This window comes from Panulirus ornatus, chromosome 42 (assembly GCF_036320965.1).
Source record: "Panulirus ornatus isolate Po-2019 chromosome 42, ASM3632096v1, whole genome shotgun sequence".
Taxonomy (NCBI): Eukaryota; Metazoa; Arthropoda; class Malacostraca; order Decapoda; family Palinuridae; genus Panulirus; species Panulirus ornatus.
Genome location: NC_092265.1, coordinates 1,159,637 through 1,183,725, shown reverse-complemented (window position 1 = coordinate 1,183,725; position 24,089 = coordinate 1,159,637). Strand labels below are relative to the sequence as shown.

The 24,089-nt window shown below is 38.0% G+C and overlaps 1 protein-coding gene across 19 annotated transcripts in view; it reads right to left on the bottom strand.

Annotated features, from left to right (window-relative positions):
- Positions 1–24,089, bottom strand: part of CaMKII (Calcium/calmodulin-dependent protein kinase II) — a 391,068-nt gene that overhangs the window by 39,426 nt on the left and 327,553 nt on the right. For 9 of the 19 annotated variants that reach the window (XM_071686261.1, XM_071686262.1, XM_071686272.1 and 6 more), the window contains 5 exons: positions 21,935–22,288; positions 7,479–7,544; positions 5,563–5,589; positions 4,575–4,650; positions 3,970–4,064 (listed from right to left, as the gene is read on the bottom strand). In XM_071686261.1, coding sequence (XP_071542362.1) covers positions 3,970–4,064; positions 4,575–4,650; positions 5,563–5,589; positions 7,479–7,544; positions 21,935–22,288 — 618 coding nt within the window. The remainder of the gene's footprint in view (positions 1–3,969; positions 4,065–4,574; positions 4,651–5,562; positions 5,590–7,478; positions 7,545–21,934; positions 22,289–24,089) is intronic. The other 10 variants (XM_071686276.1, XM_071686278.1, XM_071686280.1 and 7 more) reach the window with 5 other exon arrangements.

Below are 24,089 nucleotides of genomic sequence, written 5' to 3'. Positions count from 1 at the left end.
ACATGTATATACATACGTCCACACACGCAAATATACATACCTACACAGCTTTCCATGGTTTACCCCAGACGCTTCACATGCCCTGATTCAATCCACTGACAGCACGTCAACCCCAGTATACCACATCGATCCAATTCACTCTATTCCTTGCCCTCCTTTCACCCTCCTGCATGTTCAGGCCCCGATCACACAAAATCTTTTTCACTCCATCTTTCCACCTCCAATTTGGTCTCCCACTTCTCGTTCCCTCCACCTCCGACACATATATCCACTTGGTGAATCTTTCCTCACTCATTCTCTCCATGTGCCCAAACCATTTCAAAACACCCTCTTCTGCTCTCTCAGCCATGCTCTTTTTATTTCCACACATCTCTCTTACCCTTACGTTACTTACTCGATCAAACCACCTCACACCACACATTGTCCTCAAACATCTCATTTCCAGCACATCCATCCTCCTGCGCACAACTCTATCCATAGCCCACGCCTCGCAACCATACAACATTGTTGGAACCACTATTCCTTCAAACATACCCATTTTTGCTTTCCGAGATAATGTTCTCGACTTCTACACATTCTTCAAGGCTCCCAGGATTTTCGCCCCCTCCCCCACCCTATGATATATATATATATATATATATATATATATATATATATATATATATATATATATATATATATTTTTATTTATTTATTTATTTTGCTTTGTCGCTGTCTCCCGCGTAAGCGAGGTAGTGCAAGGAAACAGACAAAAGAATGGCCCAACCCACCCACATACACATGTATATACATACACATCCACACATGCAAATATACATACCTATACATCTCAATGTACACATATATATACAAACACAGACATATACATATATACACATGTACATAATTCATACTGTCTGCCTTTATTTATTCCCATCGCCACCCCACCACACATGGAATAACAACCCCCTCCCCCCTCATGTGTGCGAGGTAGTGCTAGGAAAAGACAACAAAGGCCCCATTCGTTCACACTCAGTCTCTAGCTGTCATGTAATAATGCACCGAAACTACAGCTCCCTTTCCACATCCAGGCCCCACACAACTTTCCATGGTTTACCCCAGACACTTCACATGCTCTGGTTCAATCCACTGACAGCACGTCAACCCCGGTATACCACATCGTTCCAATTCACTCTATTCCTTGCACGCCTTTCACCCTCCTGCATGTTCAGGCCCCGATCACTCAAAATCTTTTTCACTCCATCTTTCCGCCTCCAATTTGGTCTCCCACTTCTCCTCGTTCCCTCCACCTCTGACACATATATCCTCTTGGTCAATCTTTCCTCACTCATTCTCTCCATGTGACCAAACTATTTCAAAACACCCTCTTCTCAACCACACACTTTTTATTACCACACATCTCTCTTACCCTTTCATTACTTACTTGATCAAACCACCTCACACCACATATTGTCCTCAAACATCTCATTTCTAGTATATCCACCCTCCTCTGCACAACTCTCTCTATCTATAGCCCACGCCTCACAACCATATAACATTGTTGGAACCACTATTCCTTCAAACATACCCATTTTTGCTTTCCGAGATAACGTTCTCAACTTCCACACATTTTTCAACGCTCCCAGAACTTTCGCCCCCTCCCCCACCCTATGATTCACTTCCACTTCCATGGTTCCATCCGCTGCCAAATCCACTCCCAGATATCTAAGAAACTTCACTTCCTTTAGTTTTTTCCATTTAAACTTACCTCCCAATTGACTTGTCCCTCAACCCTACTGTACCTAATAACCTTACTCTTATTCACATTTACTCTCAGCTTTCTTCTTTCACACACTTTACCAAACCCAGTCACCAGCTTCTGCATTTTCTCACCCAAATCAGCCACCAGCGCAGTATCATCAATGAACAACAACTGACTCACTTCCCAAGCTCTCTCTTTCACAACAGACTGCATACTTGCCCCTTTTTCAAAAACTCTTGCATTCACCTCCCTAACAACCCCATCCATAATGAAATTAAACAACCATGGAGACATCATGCACCCCTGCCGCAAACCTACATTCACTGAGAACCAATCACTTTCCTCTCTTCCTACACGTACACATGCCTTACATCCTCGATAAAAACTTTTCACTGCTTCTAACAACTTGCCTCCCACACCATATATTCATAACACCTTCTACAGAGCATCTCTATCAACTCTATCATATGCCTTCTCCAGATCCATAAATGCTACATACAGATCTATTTGCTTTTCTAAGTATTTCTCACATACATTCTTCAAAGCAAACACCTGATCCACACATCCTCTCCCACTTCTGAAACCACACTGCTTTTCCCCAATCTGATGCTCTGTACATGCCTTCACCCTCTCAATCAATATCCTCCCATCTAATTTCTCAGGAATACTCAACAAACTTATACCTCTGTAATTTGAGCACTCCCCTTTGTCCCCTTTGACTTTGTACAATGGCACTATGCAAGCATTCTGCCAATCCTCAGGCACTTCACCATGAGTCATACATACATTAAATAACCTTACCAACCAGTTAACAGTACAGTCACCCCCTTTTTTTTTATAAATTCCACTGCAATACCATCCAAACCCACTGCCTTGCCAGGTTTCATCTTCCATAAAGCTTTTACTACCTCTTCTCTGTTTACCAAATCATTCTCCCTAACCCTCTCACTTTGCACACCACCTCGACCAAAATACCCTATATCTGCCACTCTATCATCAAACACATTCAACAAACCTTCAAAATACTCACTCCATCTCCTTCTCACATCACCACTACTTGTTATCACCTCCCCATTAGCCCCCTTCACTGATGTTCCCATTTGTTCCCTTGTCTTACGCACTTTATTTACCTCCTTCCAAATCATCTTTTTATCCTCCCTAAAATTTAATGATACTCTCGCCCCATCTCTCATTTGCCCTCTATTTCACCTCTTGCACCCTTCCCTTGACCTGCCTCTTTCTTTTATACATCTCCCAGTCATTTGCATTATTTCCCTGCAAAAATTGTCCAAATGCCTCTCTCTTCTCTTTCACTAATAATCTTACCTCTTCATTCCACCATTCACTACCCTTTCTAATCTGGCCACCTCCTACGCTTCTCATGCCACAAGCATCTTTTGCACAAGCCATAACTGCTTCCCTAAATACATCCTATTCCTCCACCACTCCCCTTACGTCCTTTGCTCTCACCTTTTTCCATTCTGTGCTCAGTCTCTCCTGGTAACTTCCTCACACAAGTCTCCTTCCAAGGCTCACTTACTCTCACCATTCTCTTCACCCCAACATTCTCTCTTCTTTTCTGAAAATCTCTACAAATCTTCACCTTTGCCTCCACAAGATAACGATCAGACATCCCTCCAGTTGCACCTTTCAGCACATTAACATCCAAAAGTCTCTCTTTTGCGTGCCTATCAATTAACACATAATCCAATAATGCTCTCTGGCCATCTCTCCTACTTATATACGTATACTGCTGTATATCTCTTTTTAAACCATCCTTGAACTTCCAAATTGTTTTCTCCCACTTCTTGTCTGTTCCTAGCACTACCTTGATGATGCAGGAAACAGAGATCAGGTATGAAAAATATCTATATATCAAGCCAAGTGTTATATCTCTATAAATATAAAATTTTTATATATTTTCAAAAAAATGTTTTATCAAAAACTGACATGATTTTAGATGAAGCAAGTCTGTCATAAAAGCCAAGTCATGGTTCTTCAATGATGTTTGAATGCATTTTCTAACTGATTTCAAACAACATTCAGGACACAGCACTAAATATAAGACACTACACTTACACTGGCCAATTTGACTTGCATGCATAGTATAAAAAGCACACTGTTAAAATGAAATGAGGTACAGGTATGCTAACCATATGGTTAAACTAAAAACCCATGAAACTTCACTGTAAGCTGTAAACAAAGCCATAAAAAGCCATCAAAGTTACCATTATCAAAGTAAAATTTGTGGAACTCCAGGCCCTCCACTAAATTGCCTAACGCCTCTGGCTCGAAGGAGGTGAGGTGAGTGTCACATATTTTGCTGAAAAAAAAATGAGGCAATCAACAAAGCTGACCACCTGGTGATTTTGGTGGCAGCAGGTAGGTTTACTTAACAATTACCTGCGTGTACATCAAAACCACTGACAGATCCCTGATAAAGCTTACTGTGAAAGAGAAAAGGAGTGAACACATACTAATGCTATAAAAGTATTATTAACATTTACTTTACTATTGTGAAAATGAGACTGATTATGTAGGGTCAATCTACATGATTTCTAAGATACATTATAGTAAAAAATAAGTGTTCATTATATGTACACAATCTGCATGACTACAAAGATTACATGAGCACTGTATAATATAACAATATCAGAATGTAAATTTTAACCACTCAGAGAATTAGAGAAACACACTGAAAAGCTTTATCTTTGATGTTAAATGATAATATGTGACTTGTTTTCCTATGCTTCTGATTTCATTACAGCAAACCTCATATCATCAGTAATGAAGTGAGATACTAAAGCAAAGGTACCTATTATTCCATACTCACGTATATCCCTCAAAGTCTCCACCATTTATATAGTCAATGAGCTGTTCGGTTGCCTTGATAATCTCTTGTTTGCGTGCTGTAATTAAGAAGCAATTAAGGTATGACTGGGAGATACCTATGAATATTTCCTACAGCAATATATATCTAGTAATTGAATTTTCAAGGAATCAAAATGAAGGGGAAAATTATGTGCAAAAGTATTGCTAAGATAGATGAAAGACATTCAAGAAATATAACTCATTTATTTTCAATAATTAAGCAGTTAGATTAGTTTGATTTCACACACATACGAAATGAAGGCATTTCTACAAACCAATTAAATTCATATGAAAACACCTTTATAAAATCTGAGGGAAACATGCAATGCTCATGCTCTGCAAACATTTAGGAAAAAAGAAGGATTTTGATTTAGGTGGTGAATTATTAGAGAAATGAATAATCACTTTACATGTATCAAGCAGATGTCAGAGTTGAAACTTTCTTGAGGGTTCCATGGCTCTATAAAGGCAGCACCAAGTTTTACACACTTTTAAAACAGGATAAAACTTTACAGTAACTTAGAAAATATATGTAGACTCAACACTTAACTCTTGTTCTGCATTACATTTTATTGTTTGTGTGGAAGGAGTGTGCATTTACTGTCATGTCTGTAAAATAAGGAAAATCCACTGGTCCTACATAAGTTTCATAATTTATGTTGCTAACTGAGTGGAACAAGTGACCACTAGTCCTAAAGTGTGTGGTTCGTCAAGTCATAAACACATTGTTCTGCCATCTACTTGTTATGTATACAAATATTATATTGGCTTTTCTACATTTCTTATAATCTTGGCCTTTCTAATCAAACAGTGTTTTTGGCTTTAAGATACCTATTGGTGACCAAAATATCACAGCCATTCTTCCTAATCAGAAGGGTTAAACACGACTCATTAGTAAGATTACTAATAGGATTCGCAGAAGATGTTGACAGAGGAACATTGATACTCACGGTCCAAAACATTGTTGTTCCTATTGGCTGAAACAGGCAGAGACATTCATGTGAGTAGGGAAACACCATGAAAGGTATAAAAGAAGTGCCCATTAATATTTACTTTTTTCTGCTTGGTCATGTTGTTTCTAACTTTGGAGAACAGTAAAAATGCATTTCAACTATAACAGTATATTACAGTTTTCAATTCCTATAGTAACTCATTTCACTGATAATCATTTAATTTTCAATTAAGATAATACATTATTTCTTAAAGTGATGTACAATAATTAGTTTAATATATAATATATATCATATTCACTCAGATTGCATTCCTACATGCTAGGCCTTAGAAAATCATCAAGATCCTATCACTGACAATACACAATGTACAGACGCTTCATACAAATTTTAACTACTTTTCAGTATATTTGAGCTTCTAGTTCTAGCATGCAAAATGCAAAGTTACAATGTATCATCCAAAGCTGTCAAACTGGGAAAATAAATACACAAGTGCCTTTATGTATTTCTCAGACAGAGAGTTTGTCTGGCCTCGTAAGACAACAGAGGCACCTACCATTCTCGTCTAAAGATGAATTTACATTTCCTGGGGTACATTCACACACATCTCAGTCTGATCAGACTACTCTGTGAGACTGAATTGAGCTTTGTTTCTGGTAATTGCTAACCATTTCACTTTGCATAATGCATGTTTAAAGGCACAAAGAAAATGCATTTTCTTAATGGTATAATGAAAACTTATACTAAAAAACCTTAAGCAACATATTGATATCTGTTTCATCAAAATTTTCACATTTTCTTTGTTACCTAGATAAACAGTATCCTAAACTACAAGTCCATCCAGTGCCTCCAAGCAGAGTTAGGATGTGACTTCCAGTTGCAGTACATTAGCATCTGGCTGCATGCGAAATAAACACTTAACATCCAGTACAGCCTCACTAGCCGGCAGTGGGTAGCAGGTAGCAGGTACATCTCTACATTCTGAAATGTTTCACCATGATTATATGCTGATGCCTATTCTACATTGAAAAGTCCAAAGACATACAGTACATCACAGATCAGAGAGAGTAGCTAACATCTGCAGCATAACAAGACTGCCAGATGTACCAAGAGCATCAGGTGGTTGGGTGGCACAACATCCAGGATGCCAGTATGATACCCGTGCACTGCTGAACACAACAAAGAGCCTAAAAGGTCAGCTTCAGTGGAGAGCCCACTGATGCTCAGCACGCAAACAATTAAGGCTGTATCCTGCCCATAGAGCACAGCAGGAATAAACATACAGCAGAGCAGGAAGGCCACACAGAAGGCTGATAATGCCCATTGGCATACCAAGACATTTGATAAACAAAGAATCCATCTGGATTTTACAGTGAGCTCTCAGTATATTATTTAGGCTCAGATGAAGGCTTTTTTCACTGTAAGTAATAAGGCCACAGCAAAAACACAGTAGTTAAAGGACAAAGTTAAAGTGGGAATATCATCAGTATATTTTGTAAGATTGTGCACTGGGCTTAACAGACATTGAAAATAAGATTATGCTTGTCTTTCATATAATAATACTTAAAAGAGTTGTTACTTTGAATATTGCTGATTACATGCTATGTTAAATTATTTTACAGGACAAGAGACTCATATATAAACTACCGCATGTAGGGTCTAGTTTACGACTAGTATATAAAGAGTATGATAAGAACAGGAATGGTACACTTTACTGTGCACTTTAGTGGGACTACTGTTGGAGAAAATAATGAGCAGCATGTCAATGAGGGCTGCTTCCTACTTTTGGGGCTACACACAAGTGACATGAGGACAAGAAAGGGTGCATTTCTGAGGCTAGTGAGCTGTGGGTGATACAGCCTGTTGATGGGAAGGTGTGCAGGAAGGAAGACTCCTCCTACAGTCCAGCAACTCACCTGCGTGCCAGGAGAGTGAGGAGGACAGGGAGGCAGTCTTGACAGAGTTACGCACATGATGGTGATCTGTCAAGTCAGGTCAGGTCAGGTCAATGTGACACCCATTTTAAGGACACAAGCGCTAATCCCCAGCTCATGTCTCTAAACTTGAGGATTACACTAGACCGCGGCTGCCTCGGCACTGCCCCACACCCTTTACCTTAGCGGTACATGCTCACAATAGGGCCAACTCTAGCATGAAAATTGTAGATTTTCTTCAACAGATACTTGAGTGCATGCAAATGCATATAACCAGTCTAACACTAGTGATAGATGATAACTAAGGAAAAATTGGTTCACAAGAGGTGGTACAAGTGGCACAACACTACCGACTGCAGACTGAGGGCGCAAAGGTTGGGTGTGAGGGCCACCGCAGGATAACCAACCAGCCAGTGGCTACAAGTTATAAGGCAACAATCACACACAGCAACGATCACCAATATTACCACTTTGGATATTTAGTTTTAGTGATCATGCATGTGTGGGGTGTCTGACTTTGCTTCCATTTATTCAGGACATTACTCCAGTGTATCTTAAACAAACATTCTGACAATACATTTTCTGTTTAGCTTGTAAGCTTGTTTGGCAAAATAAGAATCAACTGGTAGGTCTTATAAGCATCAATTCTTAAAACTTCACAAGATGAAAATGTTACATAAATATCCTCACTAATGCAAACTTCAGATCACTATGGTGAAATATTTTGCTTATTAAAAAAATAATCAATGACTTGAGGATGAGTCTTACTATGATAAAAATCCATTCAATAATCAGAAAAAAGGGTATTGCTGGCAGGCAATGTATATACCATAATGTGGTGGAAGAGAACTTTAACTGCAATTTTCATGATCAAGTCACATTTGTAAGCTAGGTATGGGCTTCTGCAGAGGTAACTGGGATGTAAGCAACTACATCATAATTTGTCAAACCATAACAGTATGAATCAAGAGTTGACAAAATAATGTAATTCCAGTTGTACATCTTGTGTGGTGAAGAACTTTACAGTGGTAGTTTTCTAGCATTTTATTCTATAAAGTTCTGATGACTTATTTTCTTGCCTTCATATATATATATATATATATATATATATATATATATATATATATATATATATATATATATATATATATACACATATACAGCGACAAAGCAAAATAAAAAAAATATATATATAATAAATGAACAAGAATTTAGAAATACATATTAATATAAAGAGAACTTCAAGAAAAATGGCTATGAAATATTATGAAGATAGAAAAAAATCAAGCATAGATAAAATTGAAATAAATCTAATGAAGTGAAAAAGAAAAAATACATTGCACAACAGTAAAGAAAACTTTACTGGATTTTCCAGTCATTATGAATTAGACACACCTAATAGGGCTGACTTTCAGTGGAGGAGAAAGATGAATGCAATACAAGTATTATGACTATATATAATAGAGTTTATGGATATAAATGTAATGACTTTGATAGTATAATTATTAGACTTTTAAAAATGCCTGGCAGAATGCTAACTTCAAGAAGGAAAGTGCTGACACAGTATAACAAATCTGAACATCAGCATTTCAGAAACATTGGAAATCAAGGAAAGTTTATCAATATTTTTTATTTCAAGCACTATCTTCATTGTTTCTGCTCAGTTTATAAATATTGTGACACTTTGCATATGACGAGTACAAGAAAATAGCATAAGAATAGAACACCGTCATACTGGTGTAATAGTCTGGCATAAGGAGTTAAATTTCAAATTATTTTTTTTACATACACCCATAAATTTAGAAAAATTAAGTCTGGCATATCCAGGTTCCAAACATTCTGGCTCTCTGACATAATTACAGATCAGAGTGTATCAAGAGAGAGTGGACTAATTGTAAGTTATGTAAGATAATAGATTGGAACTTTTGGAAGAGTCATCTAGGATGTTCAGTGATTGAGAAAGAGTTCTTTGAGAAGAAGACAGTCTCAGATATAATCCATAGGAGACCGGAAACCTGAAGCAGGAAACATAAAGGCTCTGATTAACATATGAACAAAATGTCCTGTGAGAGTATTATTTGGAACAGAATCATAACAGGGGAAAAAAGGTTGGAGAGTAGGGTGGCTAAATATAAACTACACTGACATTCTCCAGCCTTAGTGGGCAGGGGCTGCCAAGCCAACAGATGGAGATGCTCATAGCAGTACACAACATAAATACTGTATATTGTGCTACCATACAGGAATCATAATTTACAAAATCCTACTAAATGCACTGCATACTAGAACCAAACACTATGAGTGATACAATAGCATAATGAAAGGAATTACTGCTGCAGTGGTCTTTCTGCTGTGGGAGCTCAACACTACTTAAATGAACCGTCAGTGTCAAAAATCTTGAGTCATAAGTCATTTCCTCTGATGGCTTGACTGGCCCTCTCCCCACCAAGGGGGAGCCTTCTCTGCTCTTGGGTCACTCTCATACTCATGTCACCCTCTTACTTGAGAATGACATAATCTGGGATATGACCATGGAAAAGGCTCTGAGTCAGCATGGTCTGCCATGTGTAGCTGTAGATGGGTAGGGGTGTAGGCTGGCAGGACACTAGTTGATAGAGAGAGCCTCAAGATCCATCTCCTGTACCTCATCATCAATATCATCATCCAGTTCATCTGAGGTACTGCGATCAGACACATACTTTGGCCCTGGATGGCCTAGGTCAGCCAAAAAAATACGATCTAGGTTGAAACTATAATGGTATATTATTGAGCAATCTACAAAATAATTGTAGTACTTGGTTTGTTTGCAGAGCAAAAAGAAGTCATTAATACATTTTACACTATACTTGAAATCAAGATTTTATTAATCATGCTAATATTCATTCTAATATTGTTTTTGAGTGTTGAATGCTTCAGATATTCATTAGTACAAATTGCAGTAAGCCATATTTTCTTTTGGGATTCTGTTTAATGGACTGACTGTCAGCTATATTATGTCTTGAGAGTATATGTTTGAAATAGGGATGACCTTAGCTAAAACTCTTATACTTTTCTCAAGCTTGTATAAACTCTCTTAGGATAAAATCTGCCAAAATATGAAGGACATTTTTCATCATTAGACTACCACTACCACATTCCTCTCCCAGTAGATTCTTCTGTACTTTGGCCTCTCATTTTACAGTGACTTATCTGTCTGAATGTAAAGCTCATTCTAGTGACCTAATGAAATATATGCAAAGAGTATAGTGTAAGAGGTAGTCCCCTGGAGGTGAATAGTTGCTAGAAAAAAGATCTGAGAAAATGAGGTGAAGACACAACTCCCATACCACTCTCCATTAGATACATGAGGATGTATTTTCATTGGGATATGAAGGTTTACCATTTCCTTTATGGTCTTACACAGTACACCATCAGATTCAGGATACTTTTGGTAGCACTTTTTGCCTAAAAACACAAATAAATTTTTGTGACTGTATTGTTGACTGGTTGGTAAGGTTATTTAATGTATGTATGACTCATGGTGAGGTGCCTGAGGATTGGCAGAATGCGTGCAGAGTGCCTTTGTACAAAGGCAAAGGGGATAAGAGTGAGTGCTCAAATTACAGAGGTATAAGTTTGTTGAGTATTCCTGGCAAATTATATGGGAGGGTATTGATTGAGAGGGTGAAGGCATGTACAGAGCATCAGATTGGGGAAGAGCAGTGTGGTTTCAGAAGTGGTAGAGGATGTGTGGATCAGGTGTTTGCTTTGAAGAATGTATGTGAGAAATACTTAGAAAAGCAAATGGATTTGTATGTAGCATTTATGGATCTGGAGAAGGCATATGATAGAGTTGATAGAGATGCTCTGTGGAAGGTATTAAGAATATATGGTGTGGGAGGCAAGTTGTTAGAAGCAGTGAAAAGTTTTTATCGAGGATGTAAGGCATGTGTACGTGTAGGAAGAGAGGAAAGTGATTGGTTCTCAGTGAATGTAGGTTTGCGGCAGGGGTGTGTGATGTCTCCATGGTTGTTTAATTTGTTTATGGATGGGGTTGTTAGGGAGGTGAATGCAAGAGTTTTGGAAAGAGGGGCAAGTATGAAGTCTGTTGGGGATGAGAGAGCTTGGGAAGTGAGTCAGTTGTTGTTCGCTGATGATACAGCGCTGGTGGCTGATTCATGTGAGAAACTGCAGAAGCTGGTGACTGAGTTTGGTAAAGTGTGTGAAAGAAGAAAGTTAAGAGTAAATGTGAATAAGAGCAAGGTTATTAGGTACAGTAGGGTTGAGGGTCAATTCAATTGGGAGGTGAGTTTGAATGGAGAAAAACTGGAGGAAGTGAAGTGTTTTAGATATCTGGGAGTGGATCTGGCAGCGGATGGAACCATGGAAGCGGAAGTGGATCATAGGGTGGGGGAGGGGGCGAAAATTCTGGGAGCCTTGAAAAATGTGTGGAAGTCGAGAACATTATCTCAGAAAGCAAAAATGGGTATGTTTGAAGGAATAGTGGTTCCAACAATGTTGTATGGTTGCGAGGCGTGGACTATGGATAGAGTTGTGTGCAGGAGGATGGATGTGCTGGAAATGATATGTTTGAGGACAATGTGTGGTGTGAGGTGGTTTGATCGAGTAAGTAACGTAAGGGTAAGAGAGATGTGTGGAAATAAAAAGAGCGTGGTTGAGAGAGCAGAAGAGGGTGTTTTGAAATGGTTTGGGCACATGGAGAGAATGAGTGGGGAAAGATTGACCAAGAGGATATATGTGTCAGAGGTGGAGGGAACGAGAAGAGGGAGACCAAATTGGAGGTGGAAAGATGGAGTGAAAAAGATTTTGTGTGATCGGGGCCTGATCATGCAGGAGGGTGAAAGGAGGGCAAAGAATAGAGTGAATTGGAGCGATGTGGTATACCGGGGTTGACGTGCTGTCAGTGGATTAAATCAAGGCATGTGTATGGGGGTGGGTTGGGCCATTTCTTTCGTCTGTTTCCTTGCGCTACCTTGCAAACGCGGGAGACAGCGACAAAGCAAAAAGAAAAAAAAAATATATACATACATATTTTTTTTTTTTTTCAAACTATTCGCCATTTCCCGCATTAGCGAGGTAGCGTTAAGAACAGAGGACTGGGCCTTTTTTGGAATATCCTCACCTGGCCCCCTCTGTTCCTTCTTTTGGAAAATTAAAAAAAAAACGAGAGGGGAGGATTTCCAGCCCCCCGCTCCCTCCCCTTTTAGTCGCCTTCTACGACACGCAGGGAATACGTGGGAAGTATTCTTAATCCCCTATCCCCAGGGATAATATATATATATATATATATATATATATCTATATATATATATATATATATATATATATATATATATATATATATATATATATATATTTTTTTTTTTTGCTGTCCCGCGTTTGCGAGGAAGCGCAAGGAAACAGACGAAAGAAATGGCCCAACCCACCCCCATACACATGTATATACATACGTCCACACACGCAAATATACATACCCACACAGCCCACACAGCCCTCCATGGCCCACCCCAGACGCTTCACATGCCCCGATTCAATCCAAAAAAAAAAAAAAAAAGAATATATATATATATATATATATATATATATATATATATATATATATATATTTTTTTTTTTTTTTTGCTTTGTCGCTGTCTCCCGCGTTTGCGAGGTAGCGCAAGGAAACAGACGAAAGAAATGGCCCAACCCACCCCCATACACATGTATATACATACGTCCACACACGCAAATATACATACCTACACAGCTTTCCATGGTTTACCCCAGACGCTTCACATGCCTTGATTCAATCCACTGACAGCACGTCAACCCTGGTATACCACATCGCTCCAATTCACTCTATTCCTTGCCCTCCTTTCACCCTCCTGCATGTTCAGGCCCCGATCACACAAAATCTTTTTCACTCCATCTTTCCACCTCCAATTTGGTCTCCCTCTTCTCCTCATTCCCTCCACCTCCGACACATATATCCTCTTGGTCAATCTTTCCTCACTCATTCTCTCCATGTGCCCGAACCATTTCAAAACACCCTCTTCTGCTCTCTCTACCACGCTCTTTTTATTTCCACACATCTCTCTTACCCTTACGTTACTTACTCGATCAAACCACCTCACACCACACATTGTCCTCAAACATCTCATTTCCAGCACATCCACCCTCCTGCGCACAACTCTATCCATAGCCCACGCCTCGCAACCATACAACATTGTTGGAACCACTATTCCTTCAAACACCCATTTTTGCTTTCTGAGATAATGTTCCCGACTTCCACACATTCTTCACACACACATATATATATATGTATATTATCCCTGGGGATAGGGGAGAAAGAATACTTCCCACATATTCCCTGCGTGTCGTAGAAGGCGACTAAAAGGGAAGGGAGCAGGGGGCTGGAAATCCTCCTCTCTCATTTTTTTTTCCCCAAAAGAAGGAACAGAGAAGGGGGCCAGGTGAGGATATTCCCTCAAAGGCCCAGTCCTCTGTTCTTAACGCTACCTCGCTAATGCAGGAAATGGCGAATAGTATAAAAGAAATATATATAGTGGTGAAGTGAGAGGGAGATGGAGTGAGTACTCTGAAGGTTTGTTGAATTTGTTTGATGATAGTGAGTGGCACATATTGGGTGTTTTGGTCGAGGTGGTGTGTGAAGTAAGAGGGTCAGGGAGAATGGTTTCGTAGACAGAGTGGAGGTAGTGAAATTTTTGCGGAAGATGATAGCCAGCAAGGCGGCGGGTTTGGATGGTACTGCAGTAGAATTTATTAAAAAAGGGGGTGACTGTGTTGTTGAGCGGTTGGTGAGATATTGTGTGATCGGGGCCTGAACATGCAGGAGGGTGAAAGGAGGGCAAGGAATAGAGTGAATTGGAGCGATGTGGTGTACCGGGGTTGACGTGCTGTCAGTGGATTGAATCAAGGCATGTGAAGCATCTGGGGTAAACCATGGAAAGTTGTGTAGGTGTGTATATTTGCGTGTGTGGACGTATGTATATACATGTGTATGGGGGGGGGTTGGGCCATTTCTTTCGTCTGTTTCCTTGCGCTACCTCGCAAACGCGGGAGACAGCGACAAAGTATAATAAATAAATAAAAAATCTATTTATAAGAACCTAAACATGTATGCAGATGATGTCTAGGTCTTAAGAGAAAAAAGGAATGTAAATGATTTCACCAACTAAACACACTCCAAATTTGATCGAAAAAATGGTTAATGAGATCCAATCCTAATATGTCCAAGGTAATTAGAATAGAATATAATGAAAGAAGGCCCAAGAATGAATACTACGGTGCTTGGCATGAAATAAGCTGCAAGAAGTGTATGAACAAGACCTAAGAGTTGATATTGTACCTAATCTCTCTCCCTAGTTTCAAATCAGGAGAATTCTAAATGAGGTAAACTGACTGGTGGCAAAAATTAAGACTGCATTCCATTATACTGATACGGAAATGTTTGGTAAGCTATTCATAACTTGTACTACATCAAAACTGGATTATGTTTGAGAAGGTCTGGAGAAAAGCAACCAAGATGGTACGAGAATCAAGAGAGTTTCGATACAATGAAAGGTTGAAGGCTGCACAACTATCCACCTTAGAGGAAAGCAGAAGGATGGCCTGATAACAGCATTAAGTTCCTAAATCATCTAAATGATATTGACCATCAACACTTCTTTACAAAGTGTGGTACCCGAGTTACCAGAGTCAGTGATCAAAAGAAGATGGTTAAGAAGGATGTAAAGAAATACTGGTTTAATGGAAGGGTAGTGGATGGTAAGAATGGTTTAAGCAAAGAGAATATGAATGCTGGCAACTTGTAAGATTTAAGTTTTCCTGATTTCCAAGAGACAGGGCCCCACAAGTGTAAAACCCTTTTCTCATACAAATAGGTAAAATCAAGTGTATGCTTTAAAGTAAATGATGTGGGAAAAGAGCACCCACTTGAAGAGTAACACTGATTATACTGATAAACACCGTGACAAAGATAAGAACCTTATCCCCATACGAACTTTTTGAAAAACTTTTTCCTCCTATTTTCTTGATTGTCCCCATAAAAACAGATAAGTATGTTGAGAGCATAATTCAGAACTTAGAGATGCTACAAACTTGGTCAAGATATCACAAGTGGATTGATGTTTCTGTTGCTGATATAAAGGCATTTATAGCACAGAAACATGTGCTAAGTACATAGGCCTACCCTTGAGTTTTATTTGAGGGACTCATCTTTTTTTTTTTACTTAGATATGTGGTTTTGGAACTATTTTTACAAAGGACCAATATCAGTTGATTTGGATGTATAATAGTCCACTTATTTTTTTTTTGTAAAATAAAAGTTTGATTGAACAATTGTATTTGTCTAATACACATATACTTTCAATTTTTGTCTTTCAGGAAAATCATTATCACTGTCGCTTTTGTACATTGTTTAAGGCAATAAAACTTTTCATACATGATTGAAGGTAATAACGACACTTTTGGAATATTTTTGCCTCTCATTGATGCAGTTGGACTACTCATACAACAGCATTCTTTTAAATTTGTTTTAAAGATGTGATTTTTACATATTATTCAGTTATCACTCATGACAACTTTTTATTCTTGCATCAAATTATTTTCATGTTGTGTTTTACATAATACTTTATGCCCCTGAATTATTTTCAGTTTCTTATTAGAACAGTTGGGCTCTCTGTGCCATTTTTTGAGGATTTTTTCTATATTTCACAATATATTATTTCCAAAATGGTCATCATTTTCACTATACAAATTGTTTCCATGGAATATCAATGTCAGATATGTTAGCTTTGAGGCTTTTTCTTATTGCAAAAGTACTAAAAAGTCCCTAATCAGCAAATTCAATTTACTAAGGGAAAACTGACTCTTTTAAAGAATTGAACTTCAAATCCAAACACTGTACTCAGAGAAAGGGTTAAACCATTCCTCTCTCTTTCTTAACATTTCCTGTGTATCTGAGGCTAGAAGTACCAATATTCCCACTCTTTCATTGTAAATTTTACAAAATGTTTCACCGGAATCCTCTAGCTCCTGGCTATTCAACTTTATTTCTCAATCATTGCCACCAAAGAAATTGTTTGGAGGTTTGTGTAGTTTCCATGAGTATATCTTCTCTTTAGAACTTGTCTATCTTTATTTAATACATAGCTAAACTTGAGCGTTACATGATCACTTATTCCAACTGGTGTATCACATATAAAATTATCAATATCCATGTTAGTATGTCAGAAGATGTGATCTAGTAAACATCGTATACTAGTTTCCCACTTCCTGGTCAGCTTATTGACATGTTGGCATACAAGATTCTCCTATATAAACTCTACAACCTTTTCTCTGAGAGCCCCTGTCTCCATGAGAATCCAAATTCCTCTGGTTTTCTTTTTTATGGTTTTCTTTTTTATAGTTTAAATTCCCCATTATCAGTACTTTCCCATCTCTGAGAAGTGCATATTTTACTTCTTTATATACAACTTTGATTGTAATTTCATTGCTATCATTGCATGCAAGTTCTGGATAGTTAACATTCTTTGGAGGTTTATATAATAGCAAAATCTTTATGCACTTCTTTGCTGCAATTACTTTCCATTATGTACTGTCTGAATGGCCCATTTTCCAGAATTATCTGGAACTTATGGCAATCTCTTATTAAGAGAGCCAATCTACTCCTCCTTTGCCTTCTCTTTCCCTTCGTACTGTCATAAGTCCTTCTAGACAGAGCAGGGGAGATCTTATCTCTTTAGTTAGCTTTGTTTTTGGAACTCCAACAATGTGCTTTCCTTTATATGATCCTTGCATTCCAGCTCTTTACCAATACCTACTAATCCATCAACATACTTTTGTCTGACATTATCACCTCCCAATACTCCTGACCTCTCTGCAGTGTCAGTGGGACTGCTTGAACCTTTTTCCTCATTTGGTATCTTCAGTTCTTGCCTTTATACTGTATTCTTTGATTTTCTCCCTCTCTTCCTTTGATCTATCTAATTTGATGAATACTCCACTGAATTCCACCTTGTCTTTTTCTTAGCTTTCCTAAGTACCTCCCAGACAATTTATTCCAAGTTAAATGTAACCATAACTGGTCATCCCCTTATGTATTGTTTTTAACCACCAATTTTTCTCCTTTCTTTTCTTATCAAAAGGGCATCTGGCGACGAATTAGTAATCTCCAGATATCTTTTAACCCCATTCATTGAGGCTTGGGTGTAGACAGTCCCATATACAGTTTTTTCTTTTCATTGAACCTGAGGCTTTTAAGTTAGTAATTCTTGAATTGGTCACCTAAAACCTTTATCTCTCCCTCTTGCTTTCGTCTTGTGGATCTAGTCACAACTAACTAGTCCATTTCTAATATCAAAATGTGTGTGTTTGTGTGCATGTATTTATGTATTTGTACCATAAGGGAAGAGAGTTGTGCACTCATAGGGCTCCATTTCCTGAACTTTCTCTGCTGTCAAGTAGCCTCTTAAACCTTTGTAAACTAATGGTGTTCACATCTCCTTAGTCATTTCATTCCAACCATCCACCACCTTTAAATCAATACTTCTTGACATCCTTTCTAATTATCTTGTTGCTTGGCTAGTCATGGCCTCTAGTTACTTTGGTGCTGCATCTCTGGAAGAAGTGTTGACTGTTAGCATTGTGTAAGTGATTTAGAAACTTGAAGGCTGTTATCATCCCCCACCCTCCACACACACACTCCTTATCTATATGGTAAGCAGCTTTGTAACCCTCTGCTTTTCATTGTGTATCAAATGTTGACCTCTAGGTCTGTCACACACAGATTCTTATTATTCATTTCCAACTGAGTAATAATTATACTGAGGCCTATTTTACTCTATCACATCCTCATTATCTAATGCTTATTTGGACTTATGCTTACTTTAGGGTCTGTGTATATGTAATTGCCTATATGTAATTACATTTTTGTACAACACAGGAAAAGAGTTGTACACTTGTATGCCTCCATCTTCTGAGCTTTCTGTGCCACCAAGTAGCTTCTTGAACCTTTGTAAACTGCTGGCATTCACAGTCTCCTTGGTTAGTTTATTCCAACTGTCCACCAACTTTACACAAAACCAATACTTTCTGACTATTTCTTTGTCCAGCTTCTTGTCAAATGGTCTTTTGTTACTTTGGTGCTGTATTTTTTTTAAGAACTATTCACATTCAATATTGTAAAGCTGATTTTTTTCAAAACTTGAAGACTTATTAGATCCCACCCCAATTCTCTCCTTATCCTTATGGTATGCAGCTTTTAAGCCTCAGCCTCTCATTGTAAGCCAGTCCTCTTAATTCAGGTATCATCTTAGTTGCTCTTCTCTATACTCTCTCAGACAAATCTTTGTGCTTCTTTTGGTACAGTGACCAGACTTGTGTGGCATAATTCAGTTTTGGTCAGACATTTTGTGAATAGCTCACTTCATATATCCTTATGCATATACTTAATGCAATTCTAAGATTCGCCAGCAGACAGTTTGCCTCTTTCCCAGTTCTCTGGCAATAGTTTCAGCACATTGTTGACTCTTTGACTCCTTTCACACACAGATTCCTGTTATTAATTTCCCACTGGATAATAATCATACTAAGGACTCTTTCACTCTGCCTCTTCCTCATTATCTTGTGTTCACTTAGACTCTATCTCATTTGTCTAACCAACTTTTAGAGTTTGTCCAGGACCCTGACATTATCTGTAAACATTTTTAGGCAGGTATTAAATCCATCAGGCAATCATTTACATGCACCAAGGATAGCAGGAAGGCTAAGGCAAGTCCTGTAGTATATAACTTGTGACTGCAACCCACTTTGAGGGTTAACTTCTTACTTGCATCATTTGCTTCCTTCCATTGGGTTATCTTCTGTCCTGTGAAGGAGTCTGACTCTTCTTTCTGTATTTAGTTCTAGCTTCTCTATCATTCTTTGATGGGGTATAATGTTAAAGGTTTTCAGGCTGTCCAGCAAACAGTCTACCCATTGCTATCTTTGGTGTAAGATGGAGCTCACCCCATCATAAAAGTTGACTCGCAGTTAGGTAGTTTTTCCTTTGCAGATAATCCTTCATTTACTTTCTCATTACCTTTTCAAGTGTTTCACAGTCTACACTTGTCATTGAGACTGGCCTCTAGTTCAGTGCTATTTCTTGATCACCTTTCTCATATGTTAGTACAAATTTGCCTTCTACATCTTTGGAACTAACCCTTCCTTTAGTGAATTACTGAGCAGTATTTTGAGCTGGAACTACCACTTCCTCAAGTAATCTACACAACATATTTTGAGAAGCATAGGCAATGCCTTTCCACATTCTTTTTGTGTGTATCTTTATCAGGACAATAGACCTTGTGGGGGTCTAGTTATTTTAATAGCCTGATTATGTAATTTCTATACCTTCAAAACTTCATCCCCCTCCCACCTTTATAAAGTTGGTACAGTTTTTTCCTCTGAAGTGAATGCAGTTTTAAATATGTCTTTCAACTTCAGGGAAATCTATAGTGAAGGAGTTAATTCACAGAAAAAAGAGCTTCAATAAAGAATGCCCAGAAATGAAAAAGCTAAGAGATGTATTATGGAGATGGTATAGATGACACTGTAACCAGTCAGAATTTGAAAGGTATAAGAAAGGAAGACATTAAAGCTGCAAGATAAGTAGAGAGGAAGAGAAAACTCTAAAAAGAATATTGTCAACTATGCAAAAGCCATTCCAAAATTGTTCCATAAGTTCATCAGAAGCAAATAATCAAAAAAGCAGCAAATCATACTAAAGGGCTAGGAAGAAAGAACTTTTGAGAATGATGAGGAAAAAATGTGAAGAGCAGAATGAACAACTTCAATTTATTTTCATGGTGTGGGAGTACTTAGGGAAAAAAAGTCTGTGTGAACGAATGTGGCCTTTGTTGTCTTTTCCTAGCGCTACCTCGCGCACATGTGGGGGGAGGGTGTTGTTATTTCATGTGTGGCGGGGTGGCAACGGGAATAAATAAGGGCAGACAGTATGAATTGTGTACATGTGTATATATGTATATGTCTGTGTGTGTATATATATGTATACGTTGAGATGTATAGGTATGTATATGTACGTGTGTGGACGTTTATGTATATACATGTGTATATGGTGGGTTGGGCCATTCTTTCGTCTGTTTCCTTGCGCTACCTCGCTAACACGGGAAAACGCGACAAAGTATAATAATAATAATTATCATTATTACTATTATTATTATTATTATTTTGCTAGATAGACCTAGAGCTATGTACAGATCTAAATCTATACAGATATAAATCTATAGATAAAGAAAAAAGTGACGAGCAGAATCAACAGCTTTAAACTGTTTTCATAGTGGGAAAACTATGGGGAAGAAGTCTTAGAAGGTATTGAAATTGATAGAAAAAGCAGAACCAGGCTATTGAAATGTCTTGACATATGGAAGGTTCATGGTCCTAATGATGTCTTTCCATATGTCCTCAAGGAACATGCAGAAACACTCTCTGATGGCTACCAAAGACCAAAACTGGATTATGCTTCTGTAATCTAGTTATCACACATAAAGAAGCAGAAAATCCTTTTTTTTCACATCACTGCAAAAACTTTTAACTTCAAACACTGATCTTTCTCAATTGTTTGCATTGTAAGGCTGTCATACCTTGAATGATAAAAGATACTGCTGTATGTATACAGTAATTCATTCACTGCTTAGTAATATGAATCCTCCTACTAGTACTCAATATTACAACCAGCTACTCCTGAATTTATTATGCAGTAACTGTGTCCAAACAGACTATTTAAAACAATCAAAGGCTAAGAAATGATACTAGAAATGGGTTATTTCCAATGCATACCACTAGAATTTTATGTAGCTAGCTGCATGTCAAACAGAATTTACATAAGCTTGCCTACTGACCATATAGCAAGACATATTTATGGTCACTTTTACATGGAGTAAGCCTCATAAAATTCTTTCAAAATATGTGCACAAGGTAGGAAACTGTACTAATAACAATCTAACTGAAAACATTTGTGAAATTATGTTTAAAAGGACAGTATGATTTTTATATTTTTCAAATTGTAACTTACTCTCTAGTTTATTAGGGGTATTCATATTTCATTACATTAATAAATAATTCCTGAAACTTACATGCTTTTCAGTTAGTCAAAATCAATTGCTGTATATAAAACACACTTTTGTGTTAGTATTTGCAATTAACATACTAAAGACTTGTTACACAGGACTCTGCAGGCGATAACTCTATCAGTGTGATTAAGTAATATGACTAGTACTGTGTGAGCATTGCACAGACAGGACCTTGTATTGAGTGGGTGGTGTGTTTCACACTTGAACAGTTAGTCTAGATGGATTGTTACTGGGCATTACCAAGTTAGATGGTGGCCCACTGTGGGTAGTGTGCGCGTGCAGGATCACGCTGGCAACACACCCACTTACCGCTATTAGGTTGGTTGTTGCTCAGCTGGGTACCACTAAGCTGACCACTACTGGACTTGCGGTCAGGACGTACTGATTCTGCACTGCTCTCAGCTTTATGCTCTTTGTTGGATGTGGAAGGGTTTATGGATGCAGGTGGTGTAGCCGGGACAGTTGATGAAGCTGCTGCTGCAGCTGCAGCAGCAACAGCAGCCATCAAGCCCCCGGCACTACCACTTGCAGCTGTTGCAGGCTTTCCTCCACTACTACCACTGCCACCACCACTACTGCCACCTCCAGCTAATAAACTGTTCTTTAGGCCAGCCATAGCGCCCACCACTGATGATGCTGTAGCTTTGGTTTTCTCCTCCCCGCCTGTGACACCAAATATCATTGACATATTTTCATATGGCATTGGTGTATACCTTGTGCTTCCAGAAGGGTGGTTTGCACATGTGCGCTTGTACATCAGCACCATTTCCTTAATGCTACATATACGCGATGTGCTGTTATATCCAGATTGATGTGCTCACTAGCTGTCTATATGTACCCATATCTCTGATGCCCATTCCCTCCAGGAACTCCCTCAAGGGGATGGCCACAGCAAGTCTCCATAATTGGTGAAACTTCAATGCTGCTTCTTAGCATTAACAGGCCACTGGCAGAGGGTAACTCAAGTGCAGTGTTTCCAGAGGCTCCTACACAATGTTCCTACTGACTACTTCTACCTATTGTGTCTCCCAAATGTTTCTGCCTTATGTTCCAACCCATCACTTCTACTCAAATGCCAAAATGAAAAATTATGAGAGACCTATTCATGTATGAATGGACTTGTTAATGGTGTGATACTTATTTGATTCACAGAAAATACTAAGAGTTCAAAGAAAATGAAACAAATTTAATGACCCCTAAAATATGAATGCCCCTTTCCTTTCCTTTTAATCACATAATGGTAAGTGTTCATAATTAATGTCCCTTTGTGATTTGAAAATAATTCCTATAGTTTATGCAACTGCATCATGATTTGTAGTATAACATTTCAACACAGTTACTCAGTAAAGAAAATTTTTCATGGCCCTAAAAACAGATTCTTAATCAAACTTGAAAAAGCAACCTTCCTAATCTTTCTAATTTACCTTTCTGAGCATCTTACTCCATTAATTTTCCAATTAGTTTGTACATCAAATGTTAAGTTGATAGTACAACTGCTGATGAATCTGCTAAAATATGCAACAAGCATACAGCTTATCCTATAGTAATCTACTTATTGGCTAACCACTGTTCTATATCATTATTGAAGACTTGATGGCTTCAGACTTATTGGTCTGCAAGAAAACTGCAAAGTATAACAAACAATATAATTAACTTCAGAAACAGTTGACCTCATACAATTAACATGTATAAAAAATGAAAGCCTTGAATGTTGCTGTAGGAAGGTACTGTACACACTTAAAGGAATAAACAAACTGTAGCAGTAATAAATTTTCATGCACTTCTGTACTTAAGTACATCTTTCATTACTGAGTCATTAAAAATCACCAGTTTATCACATCAAGACATCTAGGGGGTTGATGTACAATATCCAGTTTCCTTTGATATAATCCTACTTTGAATCTAATTCTCTGTTTGACAACTAAGTGAATGCATAATCCAACAGCAAAATCATTTAGTTTTATCTAATCCTCTATTATCCCTTTAGATACAGCAATAACTTTCAAGGTAGTTCTAAGTTAATGTGAACTTAAAAATGAGTGTTATGAGTGATATGACAAAGCTTATATATGACACTGAAATTTAAAAAGTATCTATGTATTACCTCAAATTTAGTTTTTTCCTCAGAAAATTTGATTCTCATCCATTATTCTTTTTTGGATTTATGCTGCTAAATGTAATGAAAATGGTTCAGTGAGATGCCAAATGTATCTCAAATATTTGAGATTCTATTGCATAAATGAAATAATGCAAGAATTCAATTGATACTCTGCACTGTATATATGTATATATACAGGAGGGTGAAAGGCATGCAAGGAATAGAGTGAATTGGAATGATGTGGTATACCGGGGTTGACGTGCTGTCAATGGCTTGAACCAGGGCATGTGAAGCGTCTAGGGTAAACCATGGAAAGTTTTGTGGGGCCTGGATGTGGATAGGGAGCTGTGGTTTCGGTGCATTATA